This window comes from Nomascus leucogenys, chromosome 14, assembly GCF_006542625.1.
Source record: "Nomascus leucogenys isolate Asia chromosome 14, Asia_NLE_v1, whole genome shotgun sequence".
Taxonomy (NCBI): Eukaryota; Metazoa; Chordata; class Mammalia; order Primates; family Hylobatidae; genus Nomascus; species Nomascus leucogenys.
In genome coordinates, this window is record NC_044394.1 from 90,627,759 (window position 1) to 90,652,782 (window position 25,024).

The 25,024-nt window shown below is 45.5% G+C and overlaps 1 protein-coding gene across 3 annotated transcripts in view; it reads right to left on the bottom strand.

Moving 5' to 3' along the window:
- Window positions 1-16,928, bottom strand: part of RNF157 (ring finger protein 157) — a 95,731-nt gene extending 78,803 nt beyond the window's left edge. For all 3 annotated transcript variants that reach the window (XM_012512498.2, XM_030827513.1, XM_030827512.1), the window contains exon 1: window positions 16,581-16,928. In XM_012512498.2, coding sequence (XP_012367952.2) covers window positions 16,581-16,668 — 88 coding nt within the window. In that variant the 5' untranslated portion in view covers window positions 16,669-16,928. The remainder of the gene's footprint in view (window positions 1-16,580) is intronic.
- Between the last annotated feature and the right edge of the window lie 8,096 nt (window positions 16,929-25,024).

Genomic DNA, 25,024 nt, shown 5'->3' on the forward strand with positions numbered 1-25,024 from the left:
GCCTTGAGCCCAGAAGTTTGAGACCAGCCGAGGCAACACGGCAAGACACTGTCTCTACACATTTTTTTTTTTTTTTTTTTTTTTTTTTAGTTAGCTGGGCCAGGCACGGTGGCTCACGCCTGTAATCCCAGCACTTTGGGAGGCCGAGGTGGGTGGATCACGAGGTCAGAAGTTTGAGACCAGCCTGGCCAACACGGTGAAACCCTGCTCTACTAAAAATACAAAAATTAGCCGGGCGTGGTGGTGTGCGCCTGTGATCCCAGCTACTCAGGAGGCTGAAATAGGAGAATCACTTGAACCGGGGAGGCAGAGGTTGCAGTGAGCCAAGATCGCGCCATTGTACTCCAACCTGGGCAATAAAGTGAGACTCTGTCTCAAAAAAAAAAAAAAAAAAAAAATTAGCCGGCTTGGTGGCAAGGGCCTTGGTCCCAGCTGTTCAGGAGGCTGAGGTGGGAGAATTACTTGAACTCAGTAGGTCAAGGCTGCAGTGAACCGTGTTTGCACCACTGCACTCCAGCCTGGGCAACAGAGACCCTATTTCAAACCAAAAAGAAAAGGTAGATGAGGGAAAGTTTCTCTTTACAGAAATATTCTAGCTAATAAACAAAGAAGGAATGATAGGATTAGAATGTAAGTCTTAATAAATTAATAAATCATCCATTACCAAACCTCTCCCCCACAAAAAAGACAACCAGATACATGCTAGTGACAAAACGTAACAAAGTAGTCTTACCAAAGTAAGTAGCTTCAAATGTTAAAGCTTTAAAAAAAATGAACTTGATTGAGCTGCTGAACCCAACCATCAGCTTATAGGGAATAAAACAGAACATGATTAATGAGAGTTCAGGGAAGCAACTGGCAAAACTCAGGCTGCGGAAAACCTTAATAAGAAAAATGACCAGGTTTCCTCAATGAATATATTGTAAGGGGGGAAAGTATGGCAACAGAAAATCCAAAGTACAGACTTTATTTTATTAAACCCTTTAATTTCCACATATTTTACTGTATACGATCAACAAAAACCAGGACTTTCTTGGTCCCAGCTATTGTTCATGCTCCTTCATTGGTTCTTCTAAAATAACTATGAGAAATAAAATACAAGGAAATAATAGATGTTCAAATCATATGGGTTCACAGAAGTACTATTTATAATAATCAAAAGGTGGAAACAAATGTCAAACAACAGATGAATGGGTAAACACAATGTGATATATAGTGTGTCCAACATACACCCTTACAACGGAGTATTACTCAGCCATAAAAAGAAGTGAAGTTCTGAAACATGCTACGACATGAATGAACCTCCAAAACAGTATGCTGACAGAAAGAAGCCAAACACAAAAGGTCACATACCGTAGTATGATTCCATGTATATGAAATATCCAGATAGGTAAATCCACAGAGAGAGTAGACTGGGTGATTGCCAGGGGATGGGGGCAGGGGAGAGTGGGGACAAACTGCTTAATTGGTTTTATTTTGAGGTGATAAAAATGTTCTAGAGGCCGGGCGCAGTGGCTCACACCTTTTGGGAGGCTGAGGTGGGTGGATCACTTAAGGTCAGGAGTTCAAGACCAGCCTGGCCAACATGAAGCAACCCCGTCTACTAAAAACACAAAAATTAGCTGGGTGTAGTGGTGCATGCCTGTAATCCCAGCTACTTGGGAGGCTGAGGCACAAGAACAGCTTGAACTTGGGAGGCAGAAGTTGCAGTGAGCTGAGGATCGTGTCACTGCACTCCAGCCTGGGTGACAGAGCAAGACCCCATCTCAAAAAAAAAAAAAGTTCTAGAATAGAGGTAGTGGATTGTGCAACATTGTGAATGTTCAAAATGCCACTGAGTTGTTCACTTCAAGATAATTTTATGTTATGTGAACTTCACCTCAATTTTAAAAAATCATATGGGGAGGAAGAATTTGGCACAGTCAGGTTGTAATGCTGTCATTTGAATTTTTATTTTAACTTCCAAGCATGTATTGTAAGCAAGATACAGAACTTTACCAAAATTATCCCTGATTTTCATCTGTAAGATATTCTCTTATGCCCATTTTTCAGCGGAGGAAACTAAGGATTAGAAGAGTTCAGTGACTCGCACAACGTCCCACAGTTAAGAAACAGCAGAGACCAAGAGATGCAAGGTTTGAACTGAAAGTCTGGCTAACTCCACATCTCAACCCTGCACCTGTCTCTCCATCCGACAGTGGCAAAGAATAGCATGTGTGTGTGACAGAAATGAAAATAAACAACTGTGTGTGTGTGTAAATGTAATGTTTATTATTTCATATATATGTGGAAGAAGAGCCAAATGTTTAAGGTTCTTTTTTTTTTTTTTTTTTTTTGAGACAGAATCTTGCTCTGTCGCCCAGGTTGGAGTGCAGAGGCGCCATCTAGGCTCACTGCAAGCTCCGCCTCCCGGGTTCACACCATTCTCCTGCCTCAGCCTTCCGAGTAGCTGGGACTACAGGTGCCTGCCACCACGCCTGGCTAATTTTTTGTGTTTTTAGTAGAAACGGGGTTTCACCATCTTAGCCAGGGTGGTTTCGATCTCCTGACCTCGTGATCCGCCCGCCTCGGCCTCCCAAAGTGCTGGGATTATAGGCGTGAGCCACCACACCCAGACTTTTTTTTTTTGAGACATAGTCTCACTCTGTCACCCAGGCTGGAGTGCAGTGGTCCAATCTCTGCTCGCTGCAACATCTGCCTCCCACATTAAAGTGATTCTTCTGCCTCAGCCTTGCAAGTAGCTGGGATTACAGGCGTGTGCCACCACACCTGGCTAATTTTTGTATTTTTAGTAGAGACGGGGTTTCACCACGTTGGCCAGGCTGGTCTCGAACTCCTGACCTCAGGTGATCCACCTGCCTCGCCCTCCCAAAGTGCTGGGATTACAGGCATGGGCCACCATGCTCGGCCAAGGTTCTTTACAATATAAAGAATACCTGACTTTTCCTTTTCCTGTACTGTAATAGGAAAAAAGAAAGAGGGATAATGAATTGATGATAAACTGCTTAACCATATAAAACCCAAATTTTTTTCTTTCTGACAAACAGGAATTGTAAATCAAACCCCTTGGTCTCAAAAACATTTTGTTTTCCACATCAACTTTAAATACCGTGTTTTACATATCTAGTGGAAGAACCACTAAGTTCAACGTACAGCCTCCCTGTTCAGAATAAAATATGGAATATAATAAAACAAAAAACCAAATAGACTGCACTGCCCACCTTTATATTTTTGGAAACAAAAGCAAAATAACTCTGAATCTCGGTAAACAATGCTAGAACATGTAGTGTTTTCAACACATACACAATTCATGTACAACTTTGCAGAGCACCATCAGAAAGAAGTAAGTATAATAACACAGGGCAAGGCCCACAGTGGCCAGAGCAGCTCCAGACACTACTCCTTAACATCTGACTTTATTTTAGTCACTATCACCACTTTCTGGCTATACAGGAACTCAGGGCAATGCAAAGGGAACTTGTATTACACTGAGGGAGCCCTACCCTATCAATGGCAATTTTTGAAGTGAGAGCCCAAAATCAGTAAATTGACTTCAACAAAGGAAAATCAACTATTGGTTCCTTATAATGTGAACAAAAAAGAAAAATCTCATTTAAAATTCATTGTATTAAATAATTTGCCTAATCATTTTGAATTTAAGTTTTTGGGGCATATTCCTACCACCATAGTGAAATTAAATATTGAGCAATGGGTTCCCTAAATTATGTCTGCCTCAATGAGATACTGTGACATTTGTTACCTAACCACTATTAATTATAACAACATATAATAAAGGACAATTAAACCCATTTTCCATTCTTCTACAATTCTATGGGAATCTATAGGCTATGGGAATCCTAGTAAATTTTCATATATTTGAAAAAATCTTCATCTACATGACATTTCAATAACAATAAGCTTTAGAGTACAAAAATAAGAAGAAAATTGCAAAAACCTCTAAATATTCAGCTCAATTCTATAATGCTACAGTGCTGCTTTTGTTCTTCATTTTTAAGTTTTCCCCCTAGAGCAAGAGTGCCTAATCTTTTGGCTTCCCTTGGCCACACTGGAAAAAGAAGAATGGTCTTACGCCACACATAAAATACACTAACACTAATGATAGCTGACAAACTTAAAAAAAAAAAAAAGAAAAGAAAAGAAACTGCAAAAAAACTCATCATGTTTTAAGAAAGTTTACTAATTTGTGTTGGGCTGCATTCAAAGCCATCCTGGGCCACATGTAGCCCAGCCTGTGGGGCACGGGTAGTACAAACTTGCCCTAGAGCATATTTTTATTTATTTAAAAAATTAGGGCCGGGTGTGGTGGCTCATGCCTGTAATCTCAGCACTTTGGGAGGCCAAGGCGGGCGGATCACTTGAGGTCAGGAGTTCGAGACCAGCCTGGCCAACATGGTGAAACCCTGTCTCTACCAAAAATACAAAAATTAGCAGGGTATGGTGGCGGGCATCTGTAATCCCAGCTACTTGCAAAGCTGAGGCAAAAGAATCGCTTGAAGCTGGGAGGCGGAGGCTGCAGTGAGCCAAGATCACACCACTGCACTCCAGCCTAGGCAACAGAGCGAGACTCCATCTCAAAAATATAAAAATAAAAACAAAAAATTACATGTTAGGTGCAATGGCTCACAACTGTAATCCCAGCACTTTGGGAGGCTGAGGTGGGAGGATCACTTGAGCCCAGGACTTCAAGACCAGCCTGGGCAACATAGCAAGACTCCATCTCCACAAAAAGAAAAAAATATATACAATACATGTCCTTTGCCAAAAAAATTAGTATACAGAAGTTAGTAATTTAAAATTTAACCCTGCTCTATAAGAAGTAACTCCGCTATTCACAATTGGGTGTGGCCTTCCAGATTTTTTTATACATATACAAATATATCCGGGTCTTCTGTTTTGTTCTATTATTTTTTTAATTGAATGGACTATTGCACATATTGATCTGCAAGTTGCTTTCACCTAATATACTGTAGGCATCTTTCTATGTCTGTATTTATGGCATGACCTCATTGTTTTTAGTGGCCAAATAATATTAATATCCTCTTTTTTTTTTTTTTTTTCTTGAGACGGAGTCTCACTCTTGTCACCCAGGCTGGAGTGCAATGAATGACGCGATCTTGGCTCACTGCAACCTCTGCTTCCTGGGTTCAAGAAGATTTTCCTGCCTCAGCCTCCCAAGTACTGGGACTACAGGCACCTGCCACCACACTCAGCTAATTTTTGTATTTTTAGTAGAGACAGGGTTTTACCATGTTGGCCAGGCTGGTCTTGAACTCCTGACCTCAGGTGATTCACCCGCCTCGGCCTCCCAAACTGCTGGGATTACAGGCATGAGTCACTGCGCCTGGCCTATAACCTCTTCAGAGGACTGACTCTATACCAGCACTGTACTAGCAAGTACTACACGGGTTATTCTTCACAACCCTTTGAAGATGTTGCTATTTTCTTTTCATTTTATAGAAGAGGAAACTAATGCACAGAGGTTAAATAATTTGCCCAAGGTCACACAGATAGTAAGAGGTAGTGGCCCGGTGTGGTGGCTCACGCCTGTAATCCCAGCACTTTGGGAGGCCGAGGTGGGCAGATCATCTGAGGTCGAGTGTTTGAGACCAGCCTGACCAACACGGAGAAACCCTGTCTCTACTAAAAATACAAAATTAGCCAGGCATGGTGGCGCACGCCTGTAGTCCCAGCTACTCAGGAGGCTGAGGCAGGGGAATCGCTTGAACCCGGGAGGCAGAGGTTGCGGTGAGCCAAGATCGCACCATTGCACTTCAGCCTGGGCAACAAGAGCGAAACTCCATCTCAAAAAAAAAAAAAAGAGGTAGTGTCAGGTCCCCAAATCTAGCTATATTTATTCCAGAACCTGTGCTCTTAACCGTTATACTGTATCCCCACTGAATGTCCAGATTTAAGTAACTGTTTCCCTACTGATAAACATTCTGTTTACAGTTTATGTTGCTTCCTGTTTTTTACAAATGGAATTCATAGATGTAGACTTTGTGGGGTTTTTTTCTAAAAAGAAATAAAAAAAACATTTATTGAATATTCCATTTCCCCCACTAATTTAACTCCTATGCTTATCATGCTAAATATACTTAGATCTGGACTCTTCTATTCTGAACCAGTAGAACATAGTCTGAACAACAGTAGCTTCACAGCACTTAGAGAAAGGCACACATCAATGCATCTAAACCCTTCCCACATTCTCAAGTCCCAACCCCAACCCTGTACCCTTCTTCCTTGTGGTGCTCTCTCAAAACCCTTACGCATTACAAAAGTTTCAACACCTAACAACTTCCCATATTTCTATCCATACTTTCTTCCAGTCTCAAGGAGGCATTCCTCCTTTCCAAGGTTAACTTCTTCACCTGAGTTCTCATTCCCAACTGCCTCTACCTCACCTGAGATCACATCTGTAACCATCCTTCTTGTTAAACACTTGTGTTCCTCTCTCTCCACTGGCTTCTTACTTACCTCAACCTACAAGCATATACTGGTCTCCCCAACTCAAATAACAAACACCAGAAAAGTTCCATCTGCCATGGCTTACTAACCAGTCACTCGGGCCGGGCACAGTGGCTCAGACCTGTAATCCCAGCACTTTGGGAGGCTGAGGCAGGTGAATCACCTGAGGTCAGGAGTTCGAGACCAGCCTGGCCAACATGGTGAAACTCCCTCTCTACTAAAACACAAACTTAGCCAGGCGTGGTGGTGGGCATCTGTAATCCCAGCTACTCGGGAGGCTGAGGCAGGCAGAGAATCACCTGAACCTGGGAGGCAGAGGTTGCAGTGAGCTGAGACTGCGTCATTGGACTCCAGCCTGGGCGACAGAGTGAGACTCCATTCCAAAATAATAATAATAATAATACAAAAAAAAAACCCATTCGCTCACCCACCCTCCCACCCACTCACCCATCCATCGATTCATCCTGTCCCTTCACACCACATGTCCAGTAATTCCTCAAGTCTTTACAATAGTTTCCAGCCCTCTACTAAAACTGTTCTCTGGAACACCAACCAAACCAAGTCTTGTCTCACACTTCATTTACCTCTGCAGAATTCAACACTCATTTCTAAGGCTCTCTTTCCTCAAAACCCTGGATAGTTTGTGTCTCTTCTGCCTCTCACTTGTTTCACTTTTCACCATAAAGATGGACATATCTTAAGGGTTCAGCCCTCTCCTCTTCCTTCACACTTTCTCTCCTCTTCACAGAATCAAAGCAAAGGTTTTGACTTATGAGAGAGCTGGATTTTATCCTGATGCTGCTGTCTATCAGCTTTGTGACCTAGGACAAATTATTTAAACTTTTTGAGCTTTGGTTTATTTGTAAAATAGAGACAATAATACTTCTTTCAACAGATTATTGTTGAGATCAAGTAAGATCACATGTGTATAGAAGCTGGTTAAGCCCAGTGGGCTACTGATAAATTTTGGCTTCTCCCTTCCCATACTCAACTCCCAAACCTTTGTCTCAGATCTTCAGCGTTTCAGTCCAAATCTTCAATCACCTGCCATATCTTTTCATCCAGATAGCCCATCTTTGCCTCAAACTCAATAACCTTTTCTTCTGGAAGGAGGAGGAATCAAGAGGACTTTATCTGAAGAGCTGGCACCAGAACTCTTCTTAGGGAAGGCACTATCTTTTTGGAGGATGCACCTTAATGAGCTACTTAGAATGGAGAGCGGCACACTAAAGGTATGTATGGGTGCTTCTGTAGCTCCTTGATGGAACCTAAACTGCTTGCAATTTGTTTTTCTTCTAAGACATAAGAGTGAAGAGTCAAAAAGAAAAAAGGAAAGATAAGAGGAAGGAGGTATTAGGACAAAGAAAGGCTAGGGTTGGAGAACTTAAAGAGTCAGTAAAACTCTAAAGTAAAGTTTAGGGTAACCATGCTTATGATTCCTCTGGAGTTGTTTGCATTTCTATAATGTACACCCCAACTCTGAAAACATTTCCATCACCCCAAAATGTTCCATCATGCCCATTTACAATTAATTCCTACTCTTATTATCAGCCTTAGGCAAACACTATTCTGCTTTCTATCTCTATAAATGTGCTTCTTCTAGCCATTTCATATAAACAAACTCATATGATATATAGCCTTGCATCTGGTTTCTTTCCCTTAGCATAATGTTTTTGAAGTTAAAACATGTTGTAAAGCATGTATCAGTAGTTCATCCCTTTAAATTGCTGAATATGGCCAGGTGTGTTGTCTCATGCCTGTAATTCCTGCACTTTGGGAGGCTGAGGCTGAAGGATGGCTCAAGACTAGGAGTTCAAGACCAGCCTGGGCAACAGAGTGGGACCCCATCTTTACAAAACATAAATTTAAAAAATTAGCTGGGAGTGGTGGCATGTGCCTGTAGTCCCAGCTACTTGGGAGGCTGAGGCTGGAGGAGTGCCTGAGCCCAGGAGGTCGATGCTGCAGGGAGCTATGATCGCACCACTGCACTCCAGCCTGAGCACTAGAGCAAGACCCTGTCTCTAAAACAAAAACAAAGAAACAAGCAAAAAACTAAATTGCTGAGCAGTGTTTCATTATATGACTGTACCATGATATAAACAATGGATTTTGTTTATCCATTCACCAGCTGATGTACACTTGGATTATTTCCAGTTTCTTGGCTATTATGAGCGATGCTGCTATGAACATCTGCATCCATGTCTTTGAGTGTACGTATGTTTTCAATTTTTTGGACAGATTCATAGGAGTGGAACTGCTGAATCATAAGGCAAATTTATGTTCCACTGTTTAAGACACTGCCCAACTTTTCAAACTAGCTGTACTATTTTACATTTCCCACAGCACTTCATAAAGATTCCAATTTCTCTGCATTCTCAACATTTGACATTGTCTGCCTTTTCTATTTTAGTTATCCCAATTCTAATAGGTGTGAAATGGTATCTCATTGCAGTTTTAATTATATTTCCCTAATGGCTGCTGATGTCGAGCATCTTTCCATGTGTTCATCAGCCATTCCTACAACTTTTTCGGTGAAATATCTATTCAAATCTTGCACATTTTTTTTTTTTTGAGACACAGTCTTGCTCTGTCGCCCAGGATGGAGTGCAGTGGCCCAGTCTCAGCTCACTGCAACCTCTGCCGCCCAAGTTCAAGTGATTCACCTGTCTCAGCCTCCCGAGTAGCTGTGACTACAGGCACCGGCCACCACGCCCAGCTAATTTTTTGTATTTTTAGTAGAGATAGGGTTTCACCGTGTTAGCCAGGATGGTCTCTATCTCCTGACCTCATGATCCGCCTGCCTCAGCCTTCCAAAGTGCTGGGATTACAGGCGTGAGCCACCGTGCCCGGCCTCTTGCACATTTTTAAATTGGGTGGTTTGTCTCCATAATATTGAGTTATAAGAGTTCTTAATATTGATACACATCCTTTATGTGATTTGCAAATATTTTCTTTCAGAAAGTGGCTTGTCTTCTCAACTTTTTACTGTCTTTTGAGGTGGTAATGTTTCTAATTTCAAATAAATCCAATTTATTATTATTTTTTACTTGTATGGATTTTGCTTTTGGCGTCACATCTAAGAACTCTTTGCCCAATCCAAATCAAATAACATTTTTCTCCTATGACTTCTTCTAGGGGTTTCATCGTTTTTGCATTCAGGTCTATGATCCATTTTTTTTCTTTTATTAGTGACAGGGTCTCAATCTGTCACCCAGGCTGAAGTGCAGTGGCACAATCATAGCTCACTGCAGCCTTGAACTCCTAGGCAAAGCAATCCTTCTGCCTCAGCCTCCCGAGTAGCTGATATCATGCCACCATGCCCAGGTAATTTTTTAAAAAATTTTTTGTAGAGACAGGGTCTCATTCTGTTGCCCAGGCTGGTCTTGAACTCCTGGGCTCAAGCCATCCTTCAGCCTCGGCCTCCCAAAGTGCTGGGATTACAGGCATGAGCCGCCATACCTGGCCCCATTTTGAAAACAGCTTTGTGGAGATACAATTTATATATCACAGAATTCACCTATTTAGTGTGTACAATCCAATGGTTTTTAGTATATTGACCATGTTATACAACTATTCACCACTATGTAATTTTAGAACACTGCCATTATCCCAAAAAGAAATCCATTAGCAGTCACAGCTCATTTCTCCCTCTCCCTAGCCTCTGGCAGCCGCAGGCACAGCCACTGCGCCACTGCCACTAATCTACTTTCTGTCTCTGTGGATTTGCCTCTTCTGGGCATTTCTTATAAATGAGATTATTCAGTAGATGGCCTTTTGCACCTGGCTTATTTAACTGAGTATAACATTTTCAAGGTTCATCCAGGTTGTAGCACATATCAAATCTTCATTCCTTTTTATTGCCAAGTAATATTCTATTGTGCAGACTTACCATATTTTATTTATCAGTAGTTCTATTCATCAGTTGATGAACATTTGGGTTATTTCCACCTTTTAGCTATTATGAGTAATTCATGTGCAAGTTTTTATGTGAATGTATTTTCTTCATTTTTCTTGAGCGTATACCTAGGAGTAGAACTGCTGAGTCATTTAGTAACTAACCATCTGAGAAACTGTCAAACCGTTTTCCAAAGTGGCTGCCCCATTTTACATTCACACTGGCAGGGTATGAGGGTTTCGCTCTCTCCATATCCTTACCAGTACTCACCATTATCATTTTTTAAAATTATAGCCATCCTAGTGGGTGTGAAGTGGTATCTAATTATAGTTTTGATTTGTATTTCCTTGAAAGTTAATAATGATCATCTCTTCAGGTGCTTATTGTCCACTGTATATCTTTTTTGGAGAAATGTCTACTCAAGTGCTGTGACCATTTTTAATTGGGTTGTCTTTTTATTATTGAGCATATGAGTACCTTATATATTCTAGATACAAATTCTTGTCATACCTATGATTTATAAATATTTTCTCCCATTCTCTGGGTTCTCTTTTAACTCTATAATCCATTTTGAGTTAATTTTGGTGATGTAAAGAATAGGTCTGAGTTCATTTTCTTTTTTGCTCGTCCCAGCATCATTTGTCGAAACCACTATCCCATTGAATTGTCTCGGTACTTTTGTCAAAATCAACTGACAATAAATGTAAGGATTTCTGGTTCATAACTCTGTTCCACTGATCTATATGCTCTTCGTTGTGCCAATACCACACTATCTTGATTACTGTGGCGTTATAGTAATTATATGCATAGTAACTTTTAAAATAGGGTAGTGATAGTCCTCCAACTTTGTTCTTTTTCAAAATTGTTCTGGGTATTTTAAAGTGTCAAATTGTGCCAACCAAATAATTCCTTATTTTGTAATAAGTTACTTTTTTTTTTTTTTTTTTGAGACGGAGTCTTGCTCTGTCACCCAGGCTGGAGTGCAGTGGGGCGAGCTCAGCTCACTGCAAGCTCTGCCTCCCGGGTTCACATCATTCTCCTGCCTCAGTCTCCCGAGTAGCTGGGACTACAGGCTCCCGTCACCATGCCTGGCTAATTTTTTGTATTTTTAGTAGAGAAGGGGTTTCACCATGTTAGCCAGGATGGTCTTGATCTCCTGACCTCATGATCCGCCCGCCTCGGCCTCCCAAAGTGCTGGGATTACAGGCGTGAGCCATCGCGCCCAGCCGTAAATTGCATATTTTTAAGTGTATGGTTTCAAATCTAATATTAAATTGATACTCCTAAAGCTAGAAGAAACTTATATAAAAACTTTTATAGTTATTCGACAAAGACTTATTATCCATGCCTTTAAAAACTGTTCTTGCAATAGGAAAGACCCATTCGACAAGAATATGTGTACTCTAAAATAACAAAAATTTGGAGAATGATGATGTAGACAGACGTGACACATCTACGGCTGGGTGCAGTAGATCACTCCTGTAATCCAGTGCTTTGGGACCCCGAGGTGGGAGGACTGCTTGAGACCAGGAGTTCAAGACCAGCCTGGGTAACACAGTGAGATACTGTCTCCACAAAAACTCTAAACATTAGCCAGGCATGGTGGTATGTGCCTGTAATCCCAGCTACTGAGGAGGCTGAGGCAGGAAAATCGCTTGAGCCCAGGACTTTGAGGTTACAGTGAGCTTTGAGAACACCACTGCACTCCAGCCTGGGTGCCAGACTGAGACCCCGTCTCTAAAAATAAATTATTTAATTTTTTAAAATCTACAATCAGTTGACTTTAAGTAAAGGAGATTATCCTTGATTATGTGGGTGGGCCTTGTCTAGTCAGTTGAAGGCCTTAAAAGCAAAAACCCGGGTTTAACCAAGCTAGCTGGTCAGGACTCTGATTACCATTCTGAATTTCTGTAGTAGGTTTACTTCTTAAAGACTTCAGCAAAACAAATTATTCCTATTTTCCAACTTGCCCAAATATGTGGAGGGAAACAAACTACATTTATGAGGTACTGATTTATATAAATTAAATTGTCTTTATATTATGCCTATTTCTTCCTGGATAGAGAAAACAGGCTTGTATCAATGTGGACTTTTATCAATGTGGATACTTCTGTCAAAAGATGAACTTTCATAAAAGCAACCATCTCCGCAAAGCCATACCTTTCTTTGCTAAACAAATGATCTTGGGCTTTTAAAGATGCAAAGATCTTAGAGAAGCATGTATGACCTCTAACTCAAAAATTACAAAAGTACATCCAAATATAGTAGAATCGTGCTCTAAATTGCTTTCTATGCTGATGTAGAAATGCTATACAGAAACTCCCACCATACTTTCTATTACTTAAATGATTAATATTCACACAATTATTAATAAATCTAAAAATCACCCAATGCATAACATTATTCACTGTTGCATTGTTTGCAATAGTAAGATACTGAAAAAACAACTCAGAGATGTTTATCAATAGGAGACTACGTAAAAAAAAAGATGGCATATGCATACAGAGGAATCCTATATAGTTGTTAAAAAGCACAAAGAAACTTACCAAATATGAGACAATATAAAAAGATCTCCAATATCTCTGAAAGCAAACAGAGCAAGGTGTAGAACAGTCTAATAGCATGCTATGCTTGCATTTACACAAGAAACTCTAAAAGAATTCCAAAGAAACCAAAAGTGGTTACATGGGATGGGAGGTTTAGAGGGAGGAAGGAGAACCAGGTGGATGGACAACAGCAGCGAGAACAAGGCTTTCACTGTACGGCGTTTTCACTCTTTTAAAGTTTGAACCATGTGACTATATTACCTATTCAAAAATAAATAATTCTAAATAATTTAGGCTATTTATTTCTATCTACCTCTATTTAAGGATAGAAAAAAGCTACAAACCCAAGTCTCAACTTGAAATCAGCCATTCTTGATAGGACTTAAATGTTTCTATTTCAATGTGTATACAAAACTAAGAAGTTCCATTAAAAGTACTAAGAAAAAAGCAATCTCCGCTGGACACTGTGACCATCATTACAAGGACAGATGATGGTGTTTCTTTCCGAAACACCTGTTCTACAGGCAGTGCAGTTCTAGCCGCTTGCCAGCGAACCAGATAGTGGTCTCAACTTAACACTCAAACTGCAAGGTATGTCATCTGGAGAAAGCTGACTCTGCTACTTGCTTTGTTCCACTATTAGTACTCAGGATAAGGAGACTTCTCAAAATCAACCCAGGCTGATTCCTCTACAGGGACTTCAATTATGACACAAAATAGCCTTCATTCCACAATCATGGAATGATTGTTTTAAGTCTTGTTTTTTGAGTACAAGTTCAAAACCCAATTCCTTGAGAGGTAGAGGCAGACAGTATAGTATGAAGAACACTAACTGGCTGAGAGACCCTGGCCGGACCAATTTATTTCGCTGGTCCTCCATTTTCTTATCAGTGAAATGAATGGGAGGCCAAGGCGGGAGGATTGCTTGAGACCAGGAGTTCAAGACCAGCCTGGGCAACATAGTGAGACACTGTCTCTACAAAAAACTTGCCTGGGTGTGGTAGCTCACGCCTGTAATCCCAGCACTTTGGGAGGCCGAGGCAGGCAGATCACCTGAGAGGTCAGGAGTTCAAGACCTGCCTGGCCAATATGGTGAAACCCCATCTCTACTAAAAACACAAACGATTAGCCGGGTGTGGTGGCGAACACCTGTAATCCCAGCTACTTGGGAGACAGAGGCAGGGGAATTGCTTGAACCCTAGAGGCAGAGGTTGCAGTGAGCCAATATCGCACCACTTCATTCCAGCCTGGGCGTGACAGAGAGAGACGCCGACTCAAAAAAAAAAAAAAGATTAAACATTAGGTAGGCATGGTGGTCACAGCCAAACTCTGTCAACGGTTCCTTTCAGGACTAATACCGTAATCCCACAAAGAGCCAGGTCAATTCAAAGATCAGAAGAAAGGCGATGCCTCTATCTAGAACATATATGCAAGCTCACATAAGGTTTCAAATACACAAAGGTTTGCTGACAGAGACAGTATGTTCTGATTCCATTTTCTATGTTTTAGCTTCAACATAAATAATTTGGTCCACTTGCTGTAAAGACTTCTCTAAGTATAACTTCTGATTTAACATGAATTACAGTTTTACAGTTAAACTGTTAAAAGACTGGTAGAGTGGAGAGGATTATTTAAGACAAAGTATTGAGTGTGCTAATTAACAAAAGTTTTGGTTTGGTCTATTGTCTTTTTATTATCATCACCCAAGATTCATACTTGTACAAATATGCTTCGGGTAACAGCCTTCCAGAGGTTTACCTATGTTAAGTCCCGCATGTGAAAGAGCAGTGAATACTTTCCTGAGGCAGCAAACACTATTGAAAATTCCAAGCTCAGCAAAGTATGCTCCATATTTTGATCAATAAAAGCCATGTGGCTTAAGAAAAACAGAGCCCACAAATACTGCTGCATATTTTTGTCTATTTTAAAAAGATTTCCTCATGCCGCCCTAAGAATATTTTTGTCTATTAAAAAACAAAATCTATGCCTTGTTTAGCATGATTTTACGTAGTCATAATCAGTCAGAGCTGCTGGGCGCGGTGGCTCACGCCTGTAATCCCAGCACTTTGGGAAGCCGAGGCGGGCGGATCACGAGGTCAGGAGATCGAGATCATCCTGGATAACACGGTGAAACCCCGTCTCTACTAAAATACAAAAAATTAGCCGCGCATGGTGGCGGGCGCCTGTAGTCCCAGCTACTCGGGAGGCTGAGGCAGGAGAATGGCGTGAACCTGGGAGGCGGAGCTTGCAGTGAGCCGAGATCGTGCCACTGCACTCCAGCCTGGGTGACAGAGCGAGACTCCGTCTCAAAAAAAAAAAAAAAAAAAAATCGGTCAGAGCTTTATTAAAATACTAATGACCCACAGCTTTATCTTAGACCTTTCTAAAACAATTCTTCCTCATATTCATCTTTGCAAGGATTCATTCCTTGGCACAAAAGCAGTGAGAAACACAGCTCTGGCAGACACTCTGCAGGGATGCGGGCAGGTTCATCGTCTGGCCCCTGCTTTCACCTGGCAGACACTGGACACACTGCTGAGAAACCAGCTCATCTCATTAGTATGTCTCTATTCTACCAAAAAGAGACGAGGCTCTGCTCCAATTCTCACACCTCATTCTGAGATCACCAAAATCTCCATCGGGTCCTAAGCAGACAGAATGTGGCAGCCATTCATCCCCACAAGTCTTGAGAATAAAATTAAAAGTAATTAATTAAAGTAAAACTACTTGCAATTAAAAGTAAACACCGGCTAGATCATGCAATTCACACTGGCCGGTGCTCACGTAACTGAACTACCTTCTTGTGATTCTCTGCTTTGCTGTCAAAATCCTCCTCCACCTCCAATGCTGATACCACAACCCAGGGGCTGGAGACATTTAAGTGAAGGGATGATTCTAATAACACACATACTTCTATACGTTTCCAATACCTCTGCCCTGTCCCAGAGCTGGTCCCGCTCCAAAACCCAGGCTTGCCACTAAGCTAGCAAAGGGGCAATCCGAGTGACTCTGATACTCAGATTCCCAAACATTTCTGTTACTTTTTACCCCCCGCTTCTGACAGCCTCTGCAAAAGCACCAGCACTGCAAATGCCTGTTTGGCTTCCATCCTCCAGCAGGCAATGGAAGCTTTTCCAGGAGAAACCTAATTCTAACCTTCCCAGAGGCCAGGAGACGGCAGCGCAGTGATAGCACCTGGCGCAAGTGCCTGTTTGGATGCCGAGGTCGCCTCCCCCGCTGCCCTCGGACCCCGCGAGGCAAGCAGGCTGTGGGCCGGGCCAGCCGGGTCCGTGCGGGGCGCCGACCTCGCCTGCGACGCCGCCGCAGCCCGGCTCCCCAGGAGCCTCAGTCCCTGCGGGCACGCGTCCCCGTCACGGGACCGATTACAATGGAGGCCGCTCCCGTCCTCCCGTGGAGGGGCTCGGTGCCCTCGGTGACCCTGCCAGACCCCGCAGGACGCCCCGTGGGCTAATTCGCCCGGGGCGGGGGAGACCTCGGCCTTCTCGAAGACCTCCCACGCTCGAAGACCGTTTCGGAGCGGCCGCAACCACTGGGTCCCCGAAGACCCGCGGGGCCCCCTCAGGCCGTCCCGACCCGGACCCCTGCCCCTGCCCCTCTCCCTCCTCGCGGCTGCGGCGCCCGCCCGCCCTCACCGGACTTGGGCGGGTAGCGGTACACGGAATTAGACGGGATGTCCACCTCCTCCACGCCCGCGTGCTGCCGGCTCGTCAGGGCCCCCATGGCCGCTGCGGCTGCAGCCCCGGCCCGGCCCCAGTGCCCGCGCCGCCCTCCGCGCTTCACCGCGGCCGCCCGCCTCGCGCCCGGTGCGGGGGCCGACTGCCCGCCGCGGCCGGCTCCGCTGTGGCGCTGCGGCTCTGGCGGCGGGGAGCCCCCGGCGCGCCGCGCACCATCCTCCGCCGGGCACCGCGGCGGCGCCTCTGCCGAGGGGGCTGCGGGGCTGGGCCGGGGGCGCCGCCGCCGCCTCAGGCCCCGTGATGTCAGCGGCGGCTCCGCGCGGGGACCGCGGCGGCCCCAGCCAATGGCGAGGCGGGGCGGGAGCGCCCGCGCCGGAGCAGCCAATGAGCGCGGGACTGCAGCAGGAGCCGGCGGCGCGTGCCTCGCGCGGGGAGCCGCGGCTGGACTCGGCGCCCGTGGACGCAGCCCAGGGTCTCGCGGCGGGGGCGGGGAGGGGGCGGGGAGGGGGCGGGGACTCGCGACGGGGGCGGGGGCGCGGCTGGGGGCTCGCGGCGGGGCGGGGCGGGACCGGCCGGAGCGGGGACCCCAGGAAGCGAGCGCTGCGCCGGGCAGGGACGCGTCGCCGCTCCGCGCCTGTTTATCCCGGCTCGGATTACCGCGCAGGGAGCCGCCCCCTCCCGCGGTCCGCGAGGCCTGGTCGGGAGCTCGCTCGCCATTGTCCCGGGCGTCCCGAAGCGGGCGGCCCCCGCTCCGCAGCTCCCGCGCCTGGAGGAAGCCTTCCCAGCCCCGCCCCTCAGCGTCTGCCGGCGGAGGTCGTCGGAAACCTCATGCAGGGGGGGCAAGGAGAGGGGTCCCACGATGTATTCGCATCTCTCCTGTCCCATGTTAATGCTGGTGACCGGCTGGGAAGATGCCGCGTCCCTCTCACGTGCGTCTATTCAAAGCGCTCCCAAGTCTATACCTGCTGTTTAAGGCTCCTTGTAGCCCTAAAGTTAGGAGAACATCGACTGAGGATAAGATCAAGACATTCAGCCTCTGTCTGTATCTTGGAAACGGGACCCTGGAAACTTTGGAAAGGCCTGAGTGCCAAGACAGTCAACGCAGGCGAAAGCGAACCGGGCCAGGCAGAACCGGGGGCTTCTCTTGATAGAAACACACGCAACAGTGGGAAGCTTGGGCCGGCAGAAGACGTCATTCCATTGCTTAATTACAGACATTTGTGTTTTAAACCTTCTATTTTCTTTGTGGGTCTGGTGTTTTTTTTCCTGAGAGAGTGGACTGATCAGCAAAAATTTCAACTGCTAGAACATGACTTTAACAACTTTTCAACAGTGTTCGAAGTACAGTTTGGGGTGTCTGGTTCCCTTGATTAGCTTTGTAAAGCCATTTTACGGAGTATAGGTCTTTCCTGGTTATATTTTGTTTTTGTTTTTTGTGTGTTTTGAGACGGAGTCTCCCTCTGTCACCCAGGCTGGAGTGCAGTGGCGCGATCTCAGCTCACTGCAACCTCCGCCTCCTGGGTTCAAGGGATTCTCCTGCCTCAGCCTCCCAAGTAGCTGAGACTACGGGCGTGTGCCACCACACCCGGCTAATTTTTGTACTTTTAGTAGAGATGGGGTTTCACCATGCTGGCCAGACTGGTCTCCGATTCATGACCTCCGCCCCGCAAAGCGCTGGGATTACAGGCGTGAGCCACCGCGCCCGGCACATTTTGTATTTTTCATTGCCGTCTTTTCAGCAGCAGCCAACAGACCTGATGCTAATTGCCTTGGTTTCCTCCAGGGTCCCCAGGATGGTGGGAACCCATCCCTATCATTTATATTGGCTGCTGCTAAGGAAGGCTTGGGTTACAGGGCAAGTCCCTGGCCCAGGCAGCTTCTCCCAAGCACCAGAGCTCTCTGGCAGAGTCCCTGGTCCTAACTACTCCAAGGCTTTCTGTCATCCCTGTGGGAGGGAACTGGTGTCCTCCTCCATACTCCTTTCAGCACACACAGGGGCTACCTTGTAACTGCTGGGTAAAGGTAAAATGCAAGTAATGAAGAATCTAGAACCACCTCAAAACACAAGGCCTTCGACACATCACAGAGTAAAATGTTGCCTTATGCTCCTCGGCTCTATTCAGAAGCCTTGGTTCTTCCTGCCCTCAGCATTTTGTAAACTGGACATCCTTTCCCTTTGTGGGTTTATCCATGTCTGAGAGTTTCTTCTGCTTAGCCAGGGCCAGGCAGGGATGTGGCTCAGTCAAGCAGCCCAGTCCTGTTGCTTATGGGGTGTCTGTTCTGGTCCCACCTTGGCCTGACGCTGGGAAGCCAGCTTCTCCATCTTGAATAATACTCCCCAAGCCAAGAAGTTGGTTCCTCCTCCCAAGGAGTCATGAGTCCAATGCTTAGAATGGTAAAGAAAAACAAGGCATAGCACAATAAAATTAGTGGATATTTATGGAACACTGTATGTGCCAGGCTGTTTTAAACACTTCACACGTATTAAAGCATTCAATCCTCCCACAACCCTATCAAATACATGCTATTTACACCCCGATTTTACAGTCGAAGAGAATGAGGCACAGAAAGAGCACTAGACTTTGAGTTGGACAAATCAAACCCCTAAGCAGCTATGTAACTTTGAACTAAGCCCTTAGAAACTGTCTCTGTTTCCTCCTCTGGAAATAGCCCAGTCTCCAGTGGTTATTGCAAAGATGTGATAAGTGAATCAAGACTCTTTTGTTTTGTTTTGTTTTTGAGACAGAGCCTCACTCTGCCGCCTAGGTTGGAGTGCAATGGTGCGATCTCGGCTCACTGCAACCTCCACCTTCCGGGTTCAAGTGATTCTCCTGCCTCAGCATCCTGAGTAGCTGGGACTACAGGCGCCTGCCACCACGCCCGGCTAATTTTTGTATTTTTAGTAGAGACAGAGTTTCGCCATGTTGGCCAGGCTGGTCTCCAACTCCTGACCACAGGTGATCCGCTCGCCTTGGTCTCCCAAAGTGGTGCAATTACAGGCGTGAGCCACCACACCCAGCCAAGACTCATTTTTAAAAGAATGTTGACCAGAGGCAGAAGAGAAAGGGATAGAAGGCAGTCTGGAAACTTCTAGATCAAAGAGACTTTTTGTGAATTAATTGAGCTACAGTCCCACAGTCTACCGTGTAATCACCTAGTGTGAACAGTTTTGGAAATAGAATCTCAGCCAGTGCCCCGGGCAAAGGCGAGATAAGCAGCTAGACCCTCAGAGCAGCCGACTCTAGAGGAGCTGGGTCCTGCATTCCTCTGTGGTTCTTCCCCTGGTTCCACTTGGCTCCCTCGCCAAAGATCTGGGCCAGGGAGAGTGCCCGAGGGAGAAGGCAGGTCGGATAGGAGGAAAAAATCCAGAAGTGACTGCATCAAGAGAGCCATAAAAATGTTTTTAACTTGAAAAATGGTCTGGGGAGGGGTTGCACAGTGTGCATAGGGAAATCACATGCAAATCCCACACGTGCTTTGTGGAAATAGCCTTGCAGCACCCTATCCATTTCCACACTGTGGATGCAGCCCTTGGGAGAATCCTAGCAGACAACACAACATCCAAGGATCTCAGGGGTTTTCTCTAAACATCCCTGGAAGGCAAGGGGCAAAGCCAAGTATTTTTATCACATTCAAGCTCTTCTTCTGTAACTTGGGTCTAAGGGAGAAAGGAGAACGGTGGGGGAAGTACGGGGACAAGTAACTTTTAGGTGAGCTTGTCCCTTTGGACTTTTCATTTTGTTCATGTTGCTTTCCTGGTTTCAGCCCAGCTGTGCCATTTCCACCCTTGTAACACAGGCAACAATTAGCTTAGCGCAGGAAGGAGTGAGGGAGCCTGCAGGTGGAAACTGACAGACACCGCCCTGCAGTACAGCATTCCGGAGGCAGCAGGGTTTGGGAGGCAAACCAGTATCTCAGGTGACTTGAAAGAGCTAAGAAAGGTCCCTGACTCTGGGACAGGAAGATGAGAATCTTGGCTGTTCTTAATGAGTACCAGCTCTCTCCAGAAGATAGGGCCCAATCAGCCACACATGGGCCCGATCCTTCTTTTAGTCCTCGACATGTGGCTTCGGGGGATTGAAGCCAAAACCACCAGCAGAGAATGTCATATCCTGCTCCAGATCAGTGGGCTAGGCTAACGTCGACAGAATAGTCTGATCCTAAATGTTTTGGGGCCCTGCAGACGGTTCCTCTGGCAACCTAAGGCTCTCTGTAGAGGAAAATAATCTTGTCCATTAGGAAATCTGCAATCAGGCTTTCATATTTTGCTTTTTGCTGAGTGTGAATTCCTCATTGTTAATTTCATCCTCCACTCTGGGCTGCCAATAAAGAAGAGTTGTTCAAATGGATGCAGACTCCAGTCTAGTTTGTAGCCTATTAACCTATTTTTCAAGTTAAGACTACAATGAAAGATGATGTTTACACTGCCCAACGTGGTGGGGATAAGGGGAAGCGAGTGGGGCACCCAAAATGTCAACTTTAAGAAGTTCTCATTCTCAGCCGGGCACAGTGGCTCACGCCTGTAATCCCAGCACTTTGGGAGGCCGAGACAGGCAGATCACAAGGTCAAGAGATCAAGACTATCCTGGCCAACGTGGTGAAACCTCATCTTTACTAAAAATACAAAAATTAGCCTGGCATGGTGGCGCACACCTGTAGTCCCAGCTACTCGGGAGGCTGAGGCAGGAGAATCACTTGAACCCAGGAGGCGGAGGTTGCAGTGAGCCGAGATTGCACCACTGCACTCCAGCCTGGGTGACAGAGCAAGACCCTGTCTCGAAAAAAACAAAAAAGAACATTTCAGCCCAGTATCGACTCCAGCTGCCCTTTTTGGAGAAACAGACCAGATCAAACAGGCACAAAGCCCAGCATCTGCCTCTTGCTACCTAGAGAAGGTAGAATGTGGAAGAGGCAGCACGGTGACAGCCCCAAACCTTTCCTTAACAAAACAAATACTCAACTGTGGTTACTTAGATCAAAAGAAGAAAATAACAAACAGGGTTTCTTGAAAATGCCTGTCCTGGCTAGATGGTCAGATTTGGAAGGAATCTTAAAGGTGCAGCCCCTCCCCTGACAGATGAGGCAGCTGCAGCCTCTACAGGCTAAGAGGCTTGCCCAAGACCATACGAGTGGTAGCCATGGCTCAGAACCCAGGGATCCCTGGCTCCCTGTGCACTGGGTCTTGATATGGGAAGCTGGTGCTACGCTGGTTTTATCTCTCTCTCTCCTTGGTGAGCCATCTCCTACAGCTGGCATAAGAGGACAAGCGAACCTGAGGTTGAGCTCTGAAGCTCAACGCAAGTGCACACACGTGTTCAGCTGTTGCAATATCAGTGTGAGCATGCAATCAGCCGCACTCACAGGAAAGTCGTCTGTAACCGTGCTCAAGTCAGAATCAGAAAACCACTGAGCTCCTCTCAGCTGGAGACTCCCTGCACCCTCCCTCTGCTCCTCTGAAACTGGAGCTGAGGTCAGGGCTGCAGAACTGAACTGATCAACCAGTCACCTAACTCCTCCTAGGCACAGGAACCAAAGGGCTGCTGAGAAAAGAGAAATGAGAGGCCACTGAGGGTTAGAAGATCAGATTCTTAGCAAGTAGGTTAGAAGTGCCATATGCATGCTAATAGTGTGTCCAGCTAAAGTCTGAGTGCCAGCCAAAGTCCACTACAGACAAGCAATTTGTTTACAATGACACATTTATTTCCGAGCTAATTGCTTGTTTATTTATGTGATAACTACTATCCTATTAGGGTATTTCAAAGACTGTGTGTGGATCTTGACAAAGTAATAAACAGAAATACCACTTACCCTTACGGTTCTCACAGTAAGCTATTGGAAGCCTTAGATCTTTTTTATGCACCATGAGGTATATATTTATTACACTGTTAGCCGTATCCTGTTATCTTATCTTTTTTTTTTTTTTTTAAGATGGAGTCTCTCTCTGTCACCCAGGCTAGAGTGCACTGGCCTGATCTTGGCTCACTGCAACCTCCACCTCCCAGGTTCAAGCGATTCTCCTGCCTCAGCCTCCTGAGTAGCTGGGATTATAGACATGCGCCACCACAAATAGCCTGGCTAATTTTTGTATTTTTGGTAGAGATGGAGTTTCACTATGTTGGCCAGGCTGGTGTCAAACTCCTGACCTCAGGTGATCCGCCCACCTTGGCCTCCCAAAGTGTTGGGATTACAGGCATAAGCCACCACGCCCAGACTCTTTTCTAATATTTTTGATGCATGGTTGATTGGATCCATGGATATGGAACCCATGGACTTGAAGGATCAACTTCATAAAGCTCTAGAGTCAAACAGAGAAAGGTTCAAAACCCAGATCTTCCATTATTGTCTGCGTATCTGGGAAAGTTCTTTGACTTCTCTGAGTTCATTTATGCTTCATCCATGAGAACATCTAAGAGCTGTTTGAACATTAAGTTAGCCAAAGCATGTGCAGCCCTCACACAGTTCCTGACATACAGCAGGTGCTTAATGAATGCTAACTTTTTTAATTAAAAAAAAAAAAAAAGCTGGCTGGGCATGATGGCTCATGCCTGTAATCCCAGCACTTTGGGAGGCCGAGGCGAGCAGATCACTTGAGGCCAGGAGTTCAAGACCAGCCTGGCCAACATGGTGAAACCCCTTCTCTACTAAAAATACAAAAATTAGCTGCATGTGGTGGTGGGTGCCTGTAATCCCAGCTACTCGAGAGGCTGAGGCAGGAGAATTGTATGATCCTGGGAGGCAGAGGTTGCAGTGAGCCGAGATCACACCACTGCACTCCAGTCTGGCTGACAGAGCGAGACTCCATCTCAAAAGCAAAAACAAACAAACAAAAATCCCTTTTTTTAACAAAGAGATTAGCTTCCAAAAAAATAATTTTTAAGGCTGGGCACTGTGGCTCACGCCTATAATCCCAGCACTTTGGGAGGCTGAGGCAAGAGGATCACGAGGTCAGGAGACCGAGACCATCCTGGCCAACATGGTGAAACCCCGTCTCCACTAAAAATACAAAAAAATTAGCCAGGTGTGGTGGTGGGAGCCTGTAGTCCCAGCTACTTGGGAGGCTGAGGCAGGAGAATGGCGTGAACCCAGGCGGCGGAGCTTGCAGTGAGCCGAGATTGCGCCACTGCACTCCAGCCTGGGCCACAGAGTGAGACTCTGTCTCAAATAATAATAATAATAATAATTTTTAACTCAAGAGTTTCTGGATTTCCAAGTCAGGATATGTATTTGAGAGTCTGCCCAGGATGAAACCGAGGTCCACGCACTTCCCACACCAGGTGGAGGCAGAGCCCCGGGGTTTCGATTTCCTGAGCCATCACTTTTCTGTGTTCATTGAAACTCAAAATGCCAGGAACATGTCTCCGCTATCTCATGTGTGGTGGCTGCTAAAGGGCCAGAGAAAAAGCTAGCCCAGCCCTGCTCCTTCTTAACAAACTACTGCCACCAAGTCACTGCACTAGAAGAAAGCAGGGCCCCTAATCGGCCCTCTTACCCCTGCTGTCTGGATTAGCCATCTGTGGACGTGTATGGTGTGTGTATTTGCGGGTGTGTGTATTTGTGGGTCAGAATTTGTCTGCCATTGTTTTGGGGGGTTTGGTTTTTTGTTTTGAGATAGGGTCTTGCTCTGTCACCCAGGCTGGAATACAGTGGCATGAACGTGGCCCACAGCAGCCTCGACCTCCTGTGCTCAAGCGATTCTCCCACCTCAGCCTCCTGAGTAGCTGGGAGTAAAGTGCGCCACCACACTCGGCTATTTTTTTTAAGAGATAGGGTCTCGCTATGTTGCCCAGGTTGGTCTTGAACTCCTGGGCTCAAGTGATCCTCCTGCCTCAGCCTCCCAAAGTGCTGGAATTACAGGTGTGAGCCACCGCGCATGGCCTTCTGCCATTGTTAACTTCTCACTTAAGTGCCATTTGCTAACTAGAGAGAATGTTCAAGTTCACTGAGTTGGGGCCAGCTCTCCAGGGCTCATAGTTCAGGAATTTTGCCAGCCAGTTGTTAAATTGTTGGTAGCATAATGGGAGTATTTACAACACAGAAATCATCAGATGCTGTGAATCACGGCTTCCTGCCATTCTCCAGAGCCAGTTTACCAGCATACCCCTGGTCTTAGGTTTCTTCTAATCCCCCAGAAGGGCTGGGCACATTGCTTCCCATATAGAAAGTGCTCACTAAATGAATGACTATTTTGTTGTTGGTGGTGGTGGTGGTGGTGTTGTTTTGAGACGGAGTCTCCCTCTGTAGCCCAGGCTGATGTGCTGTGGCACAATCTCGGCTCACTGCAACCACTGCCTCCCAGGTTCAAGCGATTCTCCTGCCTCAGCCTCCTGAATAGCTGAGATTACAGGTGGATGCCGCCCCACCCAGCTAATTTTTGTATTTTTAGTAGAGACAGGGTTTCACCA